The 19234-nt window shown below is 34.8% G+C and overlaps 2 protein-coding genes across 6 annotated transcripts; one reads left to right on the top strand and one right to left on the bottom strand.

Annotated features, from left to right (window-relative positions):
• Positions 1–155: 155 nt before the first annotated feature.
• Positions 156–18438, bottom strand: LOC148887118 (arf-GAP with dual PH domain-containing protein 1). Of its 5 annotated transcripts, none has more exons than XM_089015923.1 (12): positions 17091–18438; positions 14887–14987; positions 12048–12131; positions 11321–11412; positions 9713–9795; positions 6236–6348; positions 5996–6142; positions 4140–4223; positions 3799–3861; positions 2867–2938; positions 2545–2773; positions 156–1176 (listed from the first exon to the last, which is right to left on the bottom strand). In XM_089015923.1, exons 1-12 carry the CDS (start codon positions 17125–17127, stop codon positions 1148–1150), a joined length of 1134 nt encoding a protein of 377 aa, XP_088872049.1. In that variant the 5' UTR covers positions 17128–18438; the 3' UTR covers positions 156–1147. The 5 variants fall into 5 exon arrangements, 4 of the variants coding, with proteins under 4 accessions (XP_088872049.1, XP_088872050.1, XP_088872048.1 ...); XR_016117624.1 differs by lacking the exon at positions 17091–18438 and having other exon boundaries at positions 162–922; positions 994–1176; positions 12048–12175; positions 14887–15266; XM_089015922.1 differs by having other exon boundaries at positions 165–1176; positions 12048–12175; positions 17091–18431.
• cox19 (cytochrome c oxidase assembly factor COX19) lies at positions 15967–17048 on the top strand. Its single transcript, XM_089015763.1, has 3 exons — positions 15967–16104; positions 16285–16396; positions 16474–17048. The coding sequence occupies exons 1-3, from the start codon at positions 16023–16025 to the stop codon at positions 16565–16567; spliced, it is 288 nt and encodes a 95-aa protein (XP_088871889.1). The 5' UTR covers positions 15967–16022; the 3' UTR covers positions 16568–17048.
• Positions 18439–19234: the final 796 nt, after the last annotated feature.

The following is a 19234-nucleotide window of genomic DNA, read 5'->3' as shown; positions in this document are numbered from 1 at the left end:
AGTGTCTTGTTTTGAATAAAATATAAAAATTAAAAATAAATTACATCACACAAATCCGGGTATTAACTGTATTCGTGTATGCATATAGGTGTGTTCTATTGATTTTTTTTGTCACACGTTTTACTCTCACCATCGTGACAAACAGGTAAATTTGAAATCTGGTTTGATGTAAAAAAAAACATGCATAAATTCGATTCACAACCAACAGAAAGCTAACTGAGAAAAATTGCTGAAAAAGGATTTAGTTTGCTACGGTGCAGTTAGATGTTTTTTTTTTTTCATTTAGATGTGTTAGTTCATCTATGTTCTCAAATCTGCATGGAAAATATAATACGTAGTTGAATTTTTAACTATAAAATATCAGCAACAGCCACAAAACTCGCACTGAAATCAGAGCATTATTTCAAAATACTGGCGTGTACACAGACAACAAACACATTACACCTTCATGTGTACAGTATTAGGGTTTTATAATAAAACAATTTATTGTGATTAAATGATCACTATGATCGCTCTTAAAAAGCCACATAAATAAATAAAACACTCGTAAACACAGTCCCATCACATTACAATCCTTCAATGCATCAGTTACAGTATCGCAATGAGTTCAAGAGAGCAAACAAAGGCAAAAGTTGTCATATACTGGATAGGCTTAAAAAGAACTTCCCCGCAGTTGTTAAAAGCGACCAGTCACTGATAATTTGTGTTTTGACTGCATATTTATGATCAACAGTACTTTATGGATATAGGTTTAGCATGGCATCCAACTCATTTAAAATGTACCCACATACACGCCCTAGAGTTCACAATTCAGCCGTGTGATATGACTAACATGTAAATATCAATTCATGAGAGTTGAGGGAGGTAAAACCACTCACGAGACAAAATTCCAGGACAGGGACGACATGTCTCCTACAGGTTCCTGCAAAAATTCACTCTTGGACCACATATTCCCATGTTCACTTTCTACAGAACGCGTTCAATGGTATCAACCTGTCTTGTGTGACTTATCTTTCCTCATGGGGGTCTACCCACTCCTGGATACGACCCACCCCTTGCCTCAAGCCACAGTCTGCGGTCTGTTTTTGATCCGAAAGAGACCAGGTCAAATCTTGATGCGGTCTTGCTTTTTTTTTCTTCTAAGGCCTCAAGGCTTGTGTTTAAAATGAGCCTCCACTGCAAAAAAATGAAAAACAACAACAAAGTGTAAGTATTTTGTGAAAATATGATATAATAAACAACTGCTACATCGGCTTTCTCCACCCTAAACATGAACATCTTGGCTGCATAAAAAGCCGGAGCTAATTTTGACGTGATAGCCAAGCTTAACTCTCTTAAAGGGCAACCGACGTCACTTGTTTGTTTTTTAACTGACATCAGAAACACGTTTTATAGCATCTAAAATACCCAAAACACACAGTATGATATTTTTAGTCAAATGCAAAACACCAATAAAAATGACTTAAATTGTCCAAAATTTGCAAAAAATTGAGCGGCGAATTGGGCATTTTCAGAAAGTTCGTGACGTCACGCCAAGACGTCTTGTATTGCTGGAGAATCCAAACAATGGCTTCAGATTCAGAGAATATGCTTTATTGTTACACGTCGAGTTATAAATATGATTCAAATAGTTCTGAAGAGGAAAGCATACACGTTTGCAATCGATTAAATAATTTATTCAGTGCCATTTTGAGGCAACATTGGGGCAACAATGGATCACCAGAAAAGAGGCACAAAATGGCGACCTCCAGTGGCCACCTCCGCTTCCACAATCTGATAAATTCCTTATATGGAGCTTGGACGCCCTCTTCTGGCGGCTTTTTGGTGCAACATGATTTATGTATGTATTTATGCATTTAGGTATGTATGTATGCATTTATGCATTATGCATGTATGTATTTATGTCTGCATTTATACATGTATGTATTTATGTATGCATGTATGCATGTATGTATTTATGCATGCATTTACACGTGCATTTATGCACACATTTATGCATGCATAAATACATTCATTTATTATTATTATTATTCATGAATTAATTATGCAATTATGCAAGCATTCTGCATTCATGCAGTCTGCATTCATGCATTCATACATGCACGCATTCTGCATTCATGCATTCTGCATTCTGCAATTCTGCATTATTTGTGTATTTGTTTGCTTCTGTTTATTCATCTATTTATGTATCTATTTATTTATTGTGTATTATTATTTAACAAAATATTCTAAATCTTATTTTACTTTATGTTAAGTGTTTTTTATGGCGCTTTTTGTTACAGAGTCAGCTGTTGTGAAAGCGCTATATAAATCAAGATGCATTGTATTATAATCTTCTGAACCTTGTATAACATCATCACCTGCTCCACTGCAGTGACCGCTGTGCGCAAAAGGGTTAAAGCCTTCAAAAAGTCGTTTTAAAAGTCTCAGAAAATGTCTCACGGTTGCATATGTTACAAATTAAAACAAAGACATGTAATGGATAAATACAGAATAAATTTTAAAAAATGCGGATTTTGAATAAACTCGGCCGAGCTTTCATACCTGCGTACTCCTGCGGCCTCATTGGTCGATTCATAACTCTCTGAAAGGCTGCGATCCAGTCTCGTTGCTCAGCCTCGGTCTCGCAGGCAAACAGGAACTTGCGGTCTGGTGTAACGATGGTGATGCCGTGATTCCAATGGTAGCCCTGAATGGTTGAAGGCAGGCCAGGCAGAACGGTGTAACTGTTCTCTTTACTCCCGATGAACACTTCGCCGCGAGCGTAGGCGTCCTGCAACAAGCACCGAGAGCTCGGTTCAAGGAAAATATCGCTGCAGTCAGCAAAAGTCACAAAAGTGGAGCGAAGGTGTGTGTTGTATTATACCAAGGGGTCTTTAAAATACATCAGTCGTCGGTCATCCATCGTGAACCACCTCTTCTTGAAGCCCTCCGTGTGCTGCGCCAGCAAAAGTCAACATCAAAACAGGAAGAGAATACCGTCAGGGCATGAAAGGCCTTCTCTGCTGGCCTAAAAATATCAGAATCATAAACTAATGTGAATTAGATTGCATTGCTTTTCTCCTGTTGCGCTGCTTCCAGATGTGTCTTTTTGTATTTAAGCATTTAACCAATCACATTTCAGCCATCATCTACCTGGACGCCTTCACAAACAGTTCCGCAGGCCCTGGAGCGTAAAAATAAATGTCGATGAAACTGTTGCGTTAACCAATCAGAATTCGAGTTGGCAACTAAAGGTCTTCTGGAAGGCACTGTAAACGGCAGTTTTCGAAATCTATGATTGGCTCGTCACATGATTGGCTAGTCACTAGCCAATCATAGTATTACCAGCCGCTAGTGATAAGAGCATACTGGCCAGAGCTAGCACATTGTATCTGTAGCGAGATGCATCAGAAATGGATTTCATTGCACAGATGATGTTAAAGACATTTTCAAGACGGACTTAGATGGATATCATTCGGAAAGGTTGGACAGTTCTGAAGCTAGCATAAATAGCAAATTATAGTTAAAATGTATGAGGTTATCATGAATCCACACGTTCATCGTAAAAAATTGAACAGTTTAATGACAGCATTTCTTAAATTTCTCCAAGTCACAGATTATTTCCTCGCTATTGGCACCCTCTAGTGGACATATAGAAAATCACACCACACTCGCAGCTGTGGATTGATTCAGACGTAGCACTACAGAAGGCCTAGCAATGAAATCCACGGCCCACGACTGCATTTCAGTGTAATCAAAGAATTTGCCGCTCTCTCATAGGACACGATAACATGGAACGACGACCGGCAATCAAACCTTTGGGCCCGTTTTCTCCATGAAACCTTCCTTCATGAAGTTTCGGGTCAATTTCGGCACTAGCTGAAAAGTAACAAAAACGAAAGTGAAAAAGAAGCATGGATTAAATATGAAATATGGGTTTCTTTGCTTCACTTGAGGAAACAACGTTTCAAGATTAATATGCATCTTCAGTACTGAGGCTATATGAATAATTAAAATAGCAAGTCCTGGTTCATCTGTCTTTGAGACAAATGCTTATAATGTAAAAAAAAAAAAAAGGTAGTCCCAATATTATTATTTAAGAAAAGCTACAAATGAATTTGGGCAAAGCCCTTTCGAATGAGGTCATCCATGCTTACCTCCTCGTTACTTGCTCCAGGGAAGGCCACTTGGAGGTAATGGAACCTGGCCGCTCTGATTGCATTGAACCAGTCGACCATTTCCTGGGAAAGAAAAACAAACAGCTGATACGAAAACAATACTTTTAGATATGGTTGAGAAGGCTTCGAGATAATTTGGGTTATTAACGTTTACGCTACAGCGTCATACCGAAACCATCTTAAGGAGACTGACTGAACCCGATGAACTGGATGTGCCACTACTTGGCCAGAAGAGGGGGGAATATGCTTTAAAATACAACAACGTCTTCCTCTGGCTCCACTCTTATCCTTTTAATTTGATCTATTTACTCTCCAAGCAGTTCATTCAAAGTGTGCATGTGAACCCTGGCAACAAATGTGAGTACATCCCGAAGTGAAATTGCCATTTATGGCAAAACACTCCCTCTTGAGAGTCAAATAAAGAATTTTCGCACTTAATATCTGCACGGCTCAGTAAAAACGATATTTTCTTTCCTGTTTTCCCATGAAAAGTACTTACAAAAATGTGAGATGTGCATTCGCATTTGTGTGCATGGTCTAATGAGTATGTGTTAAAATCAGGGATGTGGTGCATGGTTTGGGGTTTTCATTGGAGTTTAATTTCAATTTGAGTTGGATGTTGTTATTTTTTAATATTTGAAGACTTAGTTTTAGTGTTTGCTTTAGTGTATTTATGTATGTATGTATTTATTTGTTTATTTATTTGTGTATGTATTTCTGTATTTATTTAATTGTTTATTCATGTATTTATTTATTTATTTATGTATTTATTTCCGTACTTATTTATGTGTTTATTTGTGTATTTATTTATGTATTTCTGTATGTATTTATTCATGTTTTTATGTATTTATTTCTATATTTATTTATGTACAGTATTTGTTTCTGTATTTGTCTATTTATCAGTCGATCTATTTATTTATTTATTTATTCATTTATTTGTGTACATATTTCTGTCTTCATTTCTGTATTTACTTTGTTATTTATTTATTTATGTATTTATTTATTTATTTATTTATTTATTTATGTAATATTTCTGTAGTTATTTCCGTAATTATTTCCGTATTTATTTCCGTATTTATTTATGTACAGTATTTGTTTCTGTATTTGTCTATTTATCAGTCTATTTATCTATTTATTTATTCATTTATTTGTGTACATATTTCTGTCTTTATTTCTGTATTTACTTTGTTATTTATTTATTTATGTAATATTTCTGTAGTTATTTCTGTAATTATTTCCGTATTTATTTCTGTATTTATTTATGTACAGTATTTGTTTCTGTATTTGTCTATTTATCAGTCGATCTATTGATTTATTTGTTTATTTATTTATTTATTTATTTGTGTACATATTTCTGTCTTCATTTATTTATTTATTTATTTATTTATGTAATATTTCCGTATTTATTTCTGTAATTATTTCCGTATTTATTTCCTTATTTATTTCTGTATTTGTCTATTTATCAGTCTATTTATTTATTTATTCATTTATTTGTGTATATATTTCTAACTTTATTTCTGTATTTACTCTGTTATTTATTTATTTATGTAATATTTCTGTATTTATTTTTGTATTTTATTTCTGTATTTTATTTCTTTATTTATTTCTGCATTTGTCTATTTATCTGTCTGTCTGTCTGTCTGTCTATTTATTTAAACCAGTACATGGTTTAAAAAAGACACGCAAGAAATTAGTAAAATGAATCCCAATTTTCTAACACGTTGATTTTCCGTCCAGTGACACACAGCAATGCTGAAAAGATACTGTTAAAATGAACCCTGATTCACTTGTATGATATTCCTTCCTGTGACCGACAATAACCTCTGTTTACACACCTTAGCGTCACTGTGGTAGACAAAGATGTTCCTTGTGCTGTTGTCTTTCAGGTAGGTGATCTGCAGGCCGCAAGGGTTGCCAATCTTGGCCGGTTGGAAGGTGGCATTGAGGGTCTCGATTTTCATAACTGCCTTGGGATCCCTGGCCTTGCCATTACGAAACACAAACAAAACACAGAGTTTAACTTCTTGGCTGCAAAACAGATACGTTTTTAGCATCAAAAGCAGAATTGTTCTCACATCTTGCTTGTTGAAGTATTTCAGGGCCCCCTCCCTCTCGGACAGGATGAACTTTCGGCTGAGAAACTGACCGTTGTCTCGTCCTCGTTTCCATAGAAACCCCTCACGGTATCCTGAACGGGTGAAAAAATGAATATATTTGAGTAAAACGGGCGAGGAGAACATTTTGAATCGATGGCGGTGACATCTTGTACCCGAGAGGGAATGTGGAAGGAAGTGCAAGGCACAAACTGTCTCGCTGCTGGATAATTTCCTTGTTCGTAATATTCTGTTCTATTTTAAGCACGCATAATTCATTTTAACTCTATTTTGGCCAAAGGCTCAGTCTACGTTGTCTCCATTTTCTCGCGATATTTGTTTCTTTCTATCAGCCAATATGTTCTTATCTGCAGGCAAATCTTCCTTATCTGGATCTATTTCTGTTGTGAATTGGAGGACTCCTCTGCAAAAAAAATATTTCAAAAAATAAGAGTAAATAAGTGGTAGCAATTAAATGTCTGGCTTTGAGAACAACAAATCAGTCGTGGAAATGGGTCAAATTTACTCACACAAAAAAACAATAAATAAATAAATATTTATTTTAAAAGAAATATTTAAAAAAATATTTTATAAATAAATGCATAAATATATATAAAAAGATAAATTACCTAAATAAATGTGCAAAAAGATAAAATACGTAAATAAATGTATAAAAATATCAAATACATAAATAAATGTGTAAAAAGATAAATACATCCATAAATGTGCAAAAGGATAAAATACATCATTAATGTGCAAAAAGATAAATACATAAATAAACGTGTAAAAATGAATACATAAATAAACGTGTAAAAATATGAATAAATATGTACAAAGATAAATGTGTAAATAAATGTGCATGTGCAAAAGGATAAACTACATAAACGAATGTTTCAAAACATAGATATAAATAAATATGTAGAAATATAAAATACATAAATAAATGAGCAAAAGGATAAAATGCATCAATAAATGTGTAAAAGAAGAAAATATATCAATAAATGTGCAAAAAGATAAATACATCCATAAATGTGCAAAAGGATAAAATACATCATTAATGTGCAAAAAGATAAATACATAAATAAACATGTAAAAATGAATACATAAATAAACGTGTAAAAATATAAATACATAAATAAATATGTACAAAGATAAATGTGTATATAAATGTGTAAAAAGTTAAATACATAAATAAATATGTAAAAAGAGACCTACATACCTACATTTATTAATGTAAAACAATTGGAGTACATCATAGTCAGTGGGGCGGGTTACCCAGCAGGTGACATTTGACCTCAGAAGTTCATTTTCTCATGAAATAGATTTGATTTTTACCCATGAGAGCCAATCCAAAATTAAATCATATTGTCTTACGCATGTCTTATTTTCTTAAGTGTCATAATTAGGCTTATCATGGAGAAAGAAAGTCGGATGTTGCCTCTCAATTGGGGCGTTACAAATAAAAGTGGGAGTGCTTTGCAAGGGTGATAGAAAAGGGGCAGAGAAACAGTGGTTTGATTATCCACAGTTGTTTGATCACTTCAAGCAAAGCCATGAACAGCCCCGTTACCAATGTTATGCAAATTGCATATCACAACATAAAGTGGTCCCTTGTTTGGACTAAAATATTGACTAGCAAGGTTTTAGCTACATTCAGTTTCAGCATCAAACCCCACATATGGACAATAAATTACAGTAGCGTAATTGCATGTCTTCTGTTCTCCCGCCTTGCTGCTGCTTATTTCCATTTTCCCTTTTTTTTCTCCCTGGCACTTGGCTGCCTTGCTTTTTGTCTTCTTGTGCTAAGCGCCAATTGTACCGTGTGGGTGGATGGGCTGCAGTGTGTGCGTACATGTATGTGTGCGATGAGCCTTTGTGTCTGCGACTCTGTGACATGAAACATTCACCTCTACTGGCATTGACTCTTCAATCAATTGGTCTCTCTGTACCCACCCATGACTTCTTCCCGGTACACTCTCCTGGATTTCACTCCTCTACATTTACAATCAATGCTGATATTAGCCTAGCACCGAGGCTATGTTACAATAGTCAATCTCAATCCACACACATGAACATGCACAAACACACAGGCACACAGATGCAACTTGGCGAGGATGAAGAAAGCTTGATACTATGACTCTTATTACTTTGCGCTCTGCGGATGATGTATTTTGTAATTTGTGTGTGTGTGTGTGCATATAGATGGTTTTCCACAGCAACAATGGATGGGTGAGGTCACTTCAGGACAATAAGAAAGTGATGAACACGCGCACACACACGCACACGATAATAGTGGAGTTTGAGGAGTGAATGCAGACTGAATGTGTTGTGTGAGCATTTCAAATCAACAGTTAATCGCTGTTTGATTTTATAACAAAGAAAAAAAATTGAAACACGAAAAAAGAGGAAAAAAGAAAGAAAAGAGAATAAAAGAAAGAAAAAAGAAAGGACAGAAAGAAAAAAGAGAAAAAGAAGAAAAAAAGGAAAAAGAAAAGAAAAAAGAATATACAGTAAAGTCTCGTTATATCGATATTCAAGGGAGTCCGAAAAAATATCGATATAACCGGGACTATCGATATATCCGACCCTGTTTGCATGTAATTTTCTCCGTGCGTGCATAGAAATAGTATTGATATAACCGGGACTATCGATTTATCCGATATCGATATAACGAGACTTTATTATATATATATATATATATATATATAACAAATAAATAAGAAATAAATAATAACAAAAATAAAAAATACAAAATACAAAATAAAAAATAAAAAATAAAAAATAAAAAATAAAAAAAACAAAAAACAAAAAACAAAAAAGAAAATGAAAAAAGAAAAATGAAAAAAGAAAAAGACAAAAAAAAAAAGAAAGAATAATACTTAATAAATACAATATAACTATAAAATAATTATAAATAATAAATAAAATAATAATGTCTAAAATAGGCACCCAACCTCAAATAAAAATAGCACACTCAGCATGCACACTGTAACCTGATGACGGGGAAAATAAGAGTAAAAAAAGAAAACAAGAAAAATAAGAAAAAAAAGAAAAAAGGAAAATAAAAAAAGGTAAAAAAGAAAAAGAAAAGAGAAAAAAGATAAGAAAAAACAGAAGAAAAGAAACAGAAACAAGGAAAAAGAAACAAGACAAAAGTAAAAAGAAAGAATAATAATTAATAAAATAATAGTATCTAAAATAGGCGCCCAACCTCAAATAAACAGCAAAAGTTTGAAGAACACGATAGCCCTTAAATGCATCCTTTAACATGATAAGAAAGAAAAAAAGAAAACTAGAAAAATAAGAGAAAAGAGAAAAAAGAAAAAAAAGGGGAAAAAGAAACAAGAAGAAGAAAAAAAGAAAAACAGATACACATGAAAAGGGAAAAAAAACAACGAATAATATTGAAAACAACAATCATGACATAATGCGAAAAACCCAAGGCGATTCTTGGCGTACCTGCAGTGTAAGGTTCTTGCTTCTCAATGAACTCAAATTCATTCCTCTCGTACTTGGCTCGGATCCATTGCTCCCGAAGCATCCTGGAAACACAATGACACGTTTCATGGTTGGAACCGATCAGAGTGAAGTACCGTAACTGGAAGGCAGACCAAAAAGATGAGAGTGTGCCAATGGCATCTCCTCACCCAAACAATGCATAGTGACTAAGATAAGTCTTCAAGCAGAACCAAAAATCATATTTTAGGCTTAAATCACATTTAAAAATATCACACCATATTTACATCCATAAATTATAGAATTTGTTTCAATTACTTTCCCAAGACAACAGCCATAATAAATGCAATTTTAGCAAATTTGGGTAAAAAAACAACAACAACAACACAGTTGTGCGAGCTCTAGCGGCATACACAGTTAGCTAATTGCTAAAGTTGTTTTTCTTTTTGCGTATTTAGCAGCTTGATATTGTTTTTTTTTTTTTGGCCGTTTGGTTTGTCTGCTTTCATTCATTCATGTCCGAGTGCAAATTGCACATTTTCAAAGTAAAACAAACTGTATCATGTGTACTGTGTACTATGTTTCTCTTCCCCTATTGATGCAGCTATGAAACACCCCCATCTAATTTATTATATACTTTGCCATAACTTATTAACTCTGTCATGCACCAAATCAATAATAAATAAATAATTAATAAATAAATAAACAATAAATAATAAATACATAATAAATAAATAAATAAATAAAATACACACATAAAAATTGATGGAAAAAAATACATACATAAAAACAGATGAATAAATAAAAATAGATTAATAAATAAATACATAAAAATGGATGAATAAATAAATAAAATACACACAGAAAAAAATGATGAATAAATTAAAAAAATAATAAAAAAACATACATAAAAACAGATGAATAAATAAAAATAGATTAATAAATAAATAAATACATAAAAATGGATGAATAAATAAATAAAATTCACACAGGAAAAAAATGATGAATAAATTAAAAAAATAATTAAAAAAACATACATAAAAACAGATGAATAAATAAAAATAGATTAATAAATAAACACATAAAAATGGATGAATAAATAAATAAAATACACACAGAAAAAAATGATGAATTAAAAAAATAATAAAAAAACATACATAAAAACAGATGAATAAATAAAAATAGATTAATAAATAAATACATAAAATGGATGAATAAATAAATAAAATTCACACAGGAAAAAAATGATGAATAAATAATAAAAAACATATATAAAAAAAGATGAATAAATTCATACATACAGAAATAAAAATAGATATAGATAAAAACTAAATAGACAAATAAACACAAATATATGCACACACATAAAATTAAATACATACATTAATTAGTTAATTAATTAAATAAGTGAGTAAATAAATAAATAAGTAAATAAATAAATGGATCGTTGTACAGGCCTATCGCTTCTTTTGGTCCTTTGACATGTTTATCCTCATGTCCCGATCAGGATCATTGGTAAGGACTGGTCACATGACACATGCAAACAAACAAAATAAAAAAGGAGGGTTGATTGATTTCTGCCTTTATTGATTGGTCAATGAGTCGACTTACTTGCAGTCAGTATGCCTTGGTCTATAATAGAAAGCCGGAACATTCTGTTCATATTTAGCTTTAGCGACATTGTTTCCCAAATCTGCAAGAAGCTGCAAGACAGAAACATACATGTTAGACAGTATTTATTCTTAAACTGGATCACTGAAAGTATATCAATCGTTTAATACTTCCGAAGACAACGCCATATCTTCTAAGATACTGGGTGACGGACATTTACTCACTTACATATGGAGTGAGGCATCTTTTTCTCACCGCTATACAGTGGGGCCTTGGCTTACGTACTTTACTGGTGTGTAAGGTGAAAAGTGTGTATCCCAAAAAATAATTTCCCATAGGAAACCATTAAAATGAGAATAATCAGTTCCATAAAATATAATTTTCAACTAAATAAGCCTTAAAACTACACACAATATACCTTATTCTACGTATAATGTGCTATTGTATTGTATTATTTCATCATTCTGATTTTTTAACATTCAGCCTTCGCTACGTCTCCTTTATCGCCACCGGATGACTCAAAATATCACCACCACAGGGATGACCTCATGTATCTCTAATAACAAGCCTCCTTGAACTTTGATACAAAATTCAGCTTGCTCACCCATCCGATTATGACATTTTATTTATTTTTACGCATCACATCTCCTTGAAATGTCATTTGGATAGCGCATACAAGCCGACACAGCTCCCACTGACCTTTTAATACTCGCTATAAGAACCTCACCTCCACATCGCTCGCTTCCCACGTGTCCTGAATCGACTTGACCCTGCTGATGTGGGGGATGCCGCGATGAATGAGCGAGCAGGCCTGACAAACAAACACACCCAGTGTCAGTGATGCCCAGTCTGGCTCTGTAGGCAGAAGACAAGAGGAGGCAAGAGGGTGAAGGGAAAAGGAAAGGTGGGGGAGAAAAGAGGAATGGGTGAGGGACTGTTAGGGTAAGATTTTAGGGTACAGATGAATTGAAAGCACAGGCAACATTTCAAAAATGCACGAGAGCGTGGCAAAATGTCATTTTCAGTAAATCCAGTTGGTGATTGTTTTGAAAGTGCTTTGGGAATAACAACATTGAGTTCGAAGCAGATGTATCATTCAAACAGAATTGAATGCATCTCTTAATATCGACTTGAACATCTTTCTTAGCCTCATAAACGGTCAAAATATGTGGAAAAAAAGTTATTTTTTCCCCCCCAAGAAAAATATACTTTTAGGCTTTATTTATGTATTTATTTATCGACAAAATGATCTAATCTTAGAGCAAATAACGTTGGACTTTTGCATACCATGAGACAGAACCCAAATGCGGTTGTCAAACCACACTAAGAACCACTGGTCTACCCTAACAATATAAACCTGTCATTTTCTCCAGAGACCCAATTGTCCTCCATACACGCTATTAAAACGTTATCTTTTATCTCATGTCCCTCATACCATTTCAGACAGCTCCAAAACACAGAACAGAGTACACACTGAACCAATCCATCAAGCGATGAGGTCATCGTTGCCTGAGTCAGACCGTTTCATGGCCGTCTGATGAAACCGCATGCAGGGAAGACGCACAAGGGGGTCACTGTTCTCAGTACGGATCGCCATAGTGCTTTTTGACAATACTAGAAAGAAACAAGGCACATAAGATGTGGCTAGGATAGCCCCTTTCTAGATCTGCGCAAAGTAATTTGGACATGCCAGGATCTGAGTGACTTATGGGATATCGCAGCCGCATAAAATCATCAGCATGATGTCACTCATCATCATGGGAATGACAATTTTTATTCACACGATATACTCCGGAGCTTACTGTGTTTATGTTTGAATTCCTGATATCAGCTTTCAGAAGCTAAAAGATTCAATTTGAATCTACTTATGTCTTTTGGATTGGATTAGCCTTAATAATAATAATAATAATAATAATAATAATAATAATAATAGATTTCATTCATAAGCACCTTCCAATACTCTCAAAGTCACTTTTCAGTCACATAATAAGTTTTTCTGCGGGTGTGTAGCGGCAGCCACATGCGCCCGCGTTCACTAAACCCTAAAGTAACTCAAATCGATTGAAAGCTAGCTAGCTAATAGATAGCTTATAGATAGACAGATAGCTAGCTAGCTAGATAGCCAGTTAGATAGATAGCTATACAGCCAGATAGCTAATAGATAGCAAATAGATAGCCAGCTCGGTATTTATTAGTCTCGCAGTGTAGAATTTTACATTTCACAGTCGCAAAATTATGGAAGTACGAGGAAAGGAAAGGAAGAAGTAGAAAAACAAAATACAGGAGCTACTGGAATAGCAGCCACTCTCGTGGCGCCATCTTGAAGTCAAACGAACAAAATAATATGAAAACAAAAAGACACTGTTAATCAATCTTAAGCACTTTCTGCACCCTCTTTGTTGTATGAAACAGTTCTAGATGAAAGCGGAGAGGATCAACACCTCCTTTTCACCAGTGGATCTGGAACGTCATGGTGAAATATGCACATCTGTTACAAGCTAAATGTTGAAAGTAAACATGAAGCTGTAGCATCCATTGACGTAAATCCGCTTCAATTCCAAGCTGCGGCAGTTCCACATACACATTGTTTGATTGACAACTGATATGTAAATAGCATTAGTACTTATTGCACAAAAAAAAAATCGCAAATACAATTCATGTTAAATCATATTTTGGGCAAAAGGTATTTAAGAACAGATTGTGCAGGTGTATTTAAAACAGTTGGCTGGGTCTGCAAAGCTCCCCCTATGGGAGTGTTCACACATTTTTACACCCAAGCCTGCTAGAGCAAATCTGGCTCTAATATTGCTCAGCTGCAGCCAGTCCTCAGAGGAACCATCAAGGCATCTTTGGTGGGCTTGCCTCCAAGTGCCGACTGGGCATTCGGCCCAGCCTGGAACCTTTGTGGCCACTTTGGCTTCATATCAATTCTGGGAGAAGAGGGGTGGAGTATAGGAGGCAACATGCATTTTGGGTGTTAAAAAGATCAAGAAATCGTATGAGGGGGAGTGCCATGAGCAAGCTTGTGGAGTGACATAAGAATACCACAAAAAGATGCTCAGGTGTCTACTGTTTGTGATTTTTATGTAAATATATACTTGAATTATGAAGACATTTTGAGCACAATGATGTTATTTACTTATGGACGGTAAATAGTATCGTTAAAAAAGCATTGTAAGTAACTGTCATTAATTCTTGCATGTTTTTATTTGACAAAAAAAAATTGAATGTTCTTACAACAAGGAGTATATTGTCTTGGTTTTATAATAGACTATGCAATGTTCCAATTCACAATCTATGGTTAAATCACCACTGTAGGAACCCGAACTGGTTCTGTTGTGCAAAATAAGACGAGTATGATCCAATGATGCTTGTAGGAGACTACATGATGCCATCATCAGACACACACACACACACACTTTGGGCAGGAACAAAGCAGGTTCATGAGAGGACACTTCCATATCCAGTCTCTATTCATTGGCTGCTTCTCTACTTATATGATATTATATACATGACAGCAAGAGGTGCACCGTGATCAATAAAAAAAAAAAAAAAAAAATAGTTACCTGGGTTTCCGCAGTCCGCGCACGTCTCATTGTCCGGTCTGGCCAGCACGTCTTGAAGGAGCCGGTTGTTCCCCTCTGGTTCCATAGTAAGCATTCGCCGACTGGAAGCAAACAGACAGAACAGACCATCACCTGTCTGTCAGCCGGATGCTCTCGCTCTCTTTCTTTCTCTTGCTCTCTCCTCCCTCTTGTGTATAATGGCTTTATTGCTTTGGTGCCTGCCTCGCTGGCTGTATTCAGCTCAAGCCCATCACCGGTCCATGCTTGTTCACTGAGACACCCAGTGGTGATGTTGCATCATTAAAATAAACCCAAAAAGGAAAATGATCACCACTCGCGGTATTGACACATTTGGTGCACAACCTGTTGAGGTCCATTACACAACGTCTTTTTATCCTTGCTATCACATTATATTAATATTATAAATATTATATACATTTAATATTGGTTTATCATTGATTCGCTTTATCCTCACTAGGGTTGCAGGGAATGCTGGAGCCTATCCCAGCTGTCTGGGCAGTAAGCGAGGGACACCCTGAACCAGTGCACATCGAAACTGACAACTATTCGAGTTTACACTCAGACCCGGAAACATTCAGCATGTCATGCATGTTTTTCGAATGTGGGTAGAAAGCGGATGACCCGAAAAACCCGCACGTAAGCACAGGGAGAACATGCAAACTGCACACTGGAATTGAAGCCGGTGGTAGCTCCTCACTTTTTTTCCTCTCCTTTTTAACCCAAACTGTTTTACACAACAAAGTATATGAGGGAAAAGTTTTGTTTCCGGATTGCGTGACTGTATGTTTTAAGTTGTGTTGTGTTTATTATTTTACTTTACGTTAACTGTTTTGTTCAACACTTTGTTCCACTATGTATTATTTTGTACTATATTGCACTGTGAAGTCGATGTGCTAACCACTCGACGACCAGGCCGCCTACTATTCTTTTATTTTATTATTATTTTTTTGAAGACCGTTTCTTTTCTAACTAAATGTAACAAAAAGCGTTTGTGTCAAGTTATCGGTTTTGCAAGGCTCGACAAAAATGGCTGCCGTCTATAGTTAGTACGTCATAAATACGCGTCAGACGTCATACCTGCGACAGTTGCTCCTATAGTGTTTTAAAAACAAAACATGTCCACTGCCATGAATTTCGGGTCCAAGAGTTTTCAACCTCGACCACCTGACAAAGGGTCGTTCCCACTGGATCATTTTGGTACGTTACACAATTCGTTTTGTAATGTTTGTCGTTGCAACGCGACACAATTCTGGACGTGATCGCAACTATCTCTCGTGATAGTAACTTGGGTTAGTCTGTTTAAAGTATCTGCCAATGAGTAGAAAAAAATATTTGAGCGATGGTGTTAGTCAGTGCTTGTTATTGTTTGGCTTCCAGGAGAGTGCAAAGCCTTCAAGGAGACGTTCATGAAATGTTTGCGAGATAGCAGCTTTGACAATTCAAAGTGTCGACTCCAGTCCAAAGCCTACTTGGAATGCCGTATGGAACAGTGAGTTTTTAATATTCTATTTCCTGAAATGCTTACCGAGTAGAAATTTTAAGTTTTGCTTTTATCTTGCATCACAGCCAGCTTATGACAAAGGAACCACTGGAAAAACTGGGATTCAAAGACCTGGCAGATCCTCCTTCCAGACAAGCTACCCAAGACTGCCAACATTGACACGGCACCCTTTCACAATACTGAATATATCCAAATACTTAACATGTGTGAAATGTAGTACATAAGTGCGCAGGCATTTTTGATAGAATGCCCCGGAGTGTATATAAAATGTATAATATAAGAAGATACTGTAAGTAAATACAACTTTTGTATTTAAACCTATGGTGTGTCTCATTGACTTCATAAGTTCACCAGGGTCGTTTCTCACCCCCACACAATTTACAAATAACAGATTGAATTTGATGCCCCAAAATGCCCTGCAATATGCCACATATGATGGTGGGAAACATTTTGAAGTAATGGATCACAATCTTACTTGTTTATATCGCAGAAACATGTCATTGTAAGTAAGTGGTGTGCAAAATTATGATAGTGGAATGCTGTATGGGTGTGGTCTTAGTTCATGACATTTTCTGCCAAAGGAGATTGTAATACATGTCTACACTATCGAACACAAGAAAATACATATTGAAAAGAAGTGCACATTTCAAAGTTTGCATGCATTAGAAGAAAGTAGAATTACCTCGAACAAGGTTAAGTGGTGATGTATTTTTAGTCATTCATCCATGTTCTATTCCGCTTCTCAACACAAGGGTCACGGGGTCATGCTGGAGTCTATCCCAACTGTCTTTTGGCAATTGGGATGGTACACCCTTCACAGGCCAATCGCAGAACTCACAAATGAGCAACCTGGAGCACACCTGGAGACAATTTACAATGTTCCATTAACCTGCTATGAATTTTTCCAGAATATGATCAGAAACTGGAGTACTTGGGAAAAAAAAACCCACGCAGGCCCAGGGGGAGAACATGCAAAGTCTAAACAGGAAGGCCAAAACTGGAATTGAACCCAGTGCTGTCAATGTGCTAACCACTGATCCTATATATATATATATATATATATATATATTTTAATCTACATAAAAAATAAAGGAATCAGCCTCAGTATTGTAATACTTTTAGAGAGGGATGGATAAGTAAAAAAGTAAAAATGACAGTGTGTGTGTACATATACTGTATATATAGATAAAGTAAAGTCATGTTATATCGATATCGGTTATATCGATAGTACTGCTTATTACGATACTATTTCTATGAACGCAAGGAGAAAATTTACATGCCGCAGGATCGGATATATCGATAGTCTGGTTATATCGATATTTTTTCCGACTCCCGAGAATATCGATATAACGAGACTTTACTGTATATAAATTGAAAAAAGCAATACAATACAAAATCCAGATCATGTGTATTGTTACTGTCCTCTTGTTTGCTATAAAACCATATTTTCCCATTGCTGAAATAATCACGTCTCTTTCTATTCTATCCTGTTTTTCATGCGTCACATACTTTTCAAATTTGCAGAAAAAAAAACCCAATCCTGCTCACAACCTTGCGATATCTTTGTCACGAAAACACATGTGAATTTTGGCAGTGGATTAGTGGGTGGAGGACGGTGGCACTCCTAAAGATAACCTCGGCGTGGTTTTTGGAGATAACACTCAAACATGAAAAGCCCAAAGGCAAGTTTGAATATTTAGTAAAATAGGCCTGAGATGCAATTTCTCGTTTGTTTGTATAAAATCAGATCAGTTGAAAAGTATTATTGTAAAGAATAATGAGATGATTAACATTGTCAATTGTTGCAGTGATATAAAGGAAAGAGCTGGAAAAGTGCATGGATACAATTGCATTTTTTATACAGTATTTTCAATTGTCTGTCCGCACTGACATAACATGACAGTTCAAGGGATAATTTCAGAATACATTCATGGGGAAAAAAACATGTGAATAAAATGGAGAATATTATATATTTTTTTAAATAAAAAAATATAGAGAATTTAAGAAATTTATTAAATCACTTGACATTTAAAAACTAATTTGGAAATGATCAATTTTTATTTCTGTCAAGGTTAATACACGAGTCAATTAAATGTTTCATGCAAAATTACCTGTGTTATGTTGAAATATGTTTATGAATGTAATGTTAATAGTATAGCATGTTTGATATATAAATATACATATAATATATAAATAATATAAATATAAATACATACATATATATATATACATACATATATATACATATATATACATACATATATATATATATATATATATATACACATATATACATATACACACACATATATACACACACATATATACATATACATATATACATATACACACACATACATCTATCTATATATATATATATATATATATTTTTTTTTTTTAATGTGTCCTATGAGACATTAACTTGCTTTCTTGAACATGGAAAAAAATGTTTCAATTGGGATGTTGAATCATTTCTGACCTCCGTTTAATTCTTATAAATTAAAAAAAATATATATTTTAGAGCCCAATTAAATTGAAATAGTGTCCCTTGTATTGTGCTTGATGACTCTGGATGCCATTTAAAACATATTTTGTTCATTGTGGTGGCGTAATAAATTAGTACTCAAATCCACATGCATTGTCATTTAAACATCTACAAGTTCCTGCAGTTTCATGCTATCCTTTGATTTCATCTAAAAGATGCTTTTTTTCCAATGTAATATACATTTTATGTCCAAAAAAGTCTGCATGGAATCATCTAGAAAGTTCTCGAAGGTTCTACGGGTCTATCTGACGCATCTCCAGCCTATCGTAGCGGCTTCTCCT

This window comes from Hippocampus bargibanti, linkage group LG15 (genome assembly GCF_051943395.1).
Source record: "Hippocampus bargibanti isolate YZ-2025 linkage group LG15, ASM5194339v1, whole genome shotgun sequence".
Classification (NCBI taxonomy): domain Eukaryota; kingdom Metazoa; phylum Chordata; class Actinopteri; order Syngnathiformes; family Syngnathidae; genus Hippocampus; species Hippocampus bargibanti.
The sequence above is the reverse complement of the archived record's forward strand: the minus strand, read 5'-3'. Positions and strand labels throughout refer to the sequence as shown.

Excerpts from the sequence above, each read along its gene's own strand:
- LOC148887118 (XM_089015923.1), bottom strand. The coding sequence starts at position 17,127 with ATGACTAAAAATACATCACCACTTAACCTTGTTCGAG. Across the intron at positions 4,224-5,995 it reads TCTACCACAGTGACGCTAAG|GAAATGGTCGACTGGTTCAA; the intron begins GTGTGTAAACAG and ends TTTCTTTCCCAG. Across the intron at positions 2,939-3,798 it reads TGGAGAAAACGGGCCCAAAG|CACACGGAGGGCTTCAAGAA; the intron begins GTTTGATTGCCG and ends TTGCTGGCGCAG.
- cox19 (XM_089015763.1), top strand. The coding sequence starts at position 16,023 with ATGTCCACTGCCATGAATTTCGGGTCCAAGAGTTTTCAACCTCGACCA. Across the intron at positions 16,105-16,284 it reads GTTCCCACTGGATCATTTTG|GAGAGTGCAAAGCCTTCAAG; the intron begins GTACGTTACACA and ends TTTGGCTTCCAG. Across the intron at positions 16,397-16,473 it reads TTGGAATGCCGTATGGAACA|CCAGCTTATGACAAAGGAAC; the intron begins GTGAGTTTTTAA and ends CTTGCATCACAG.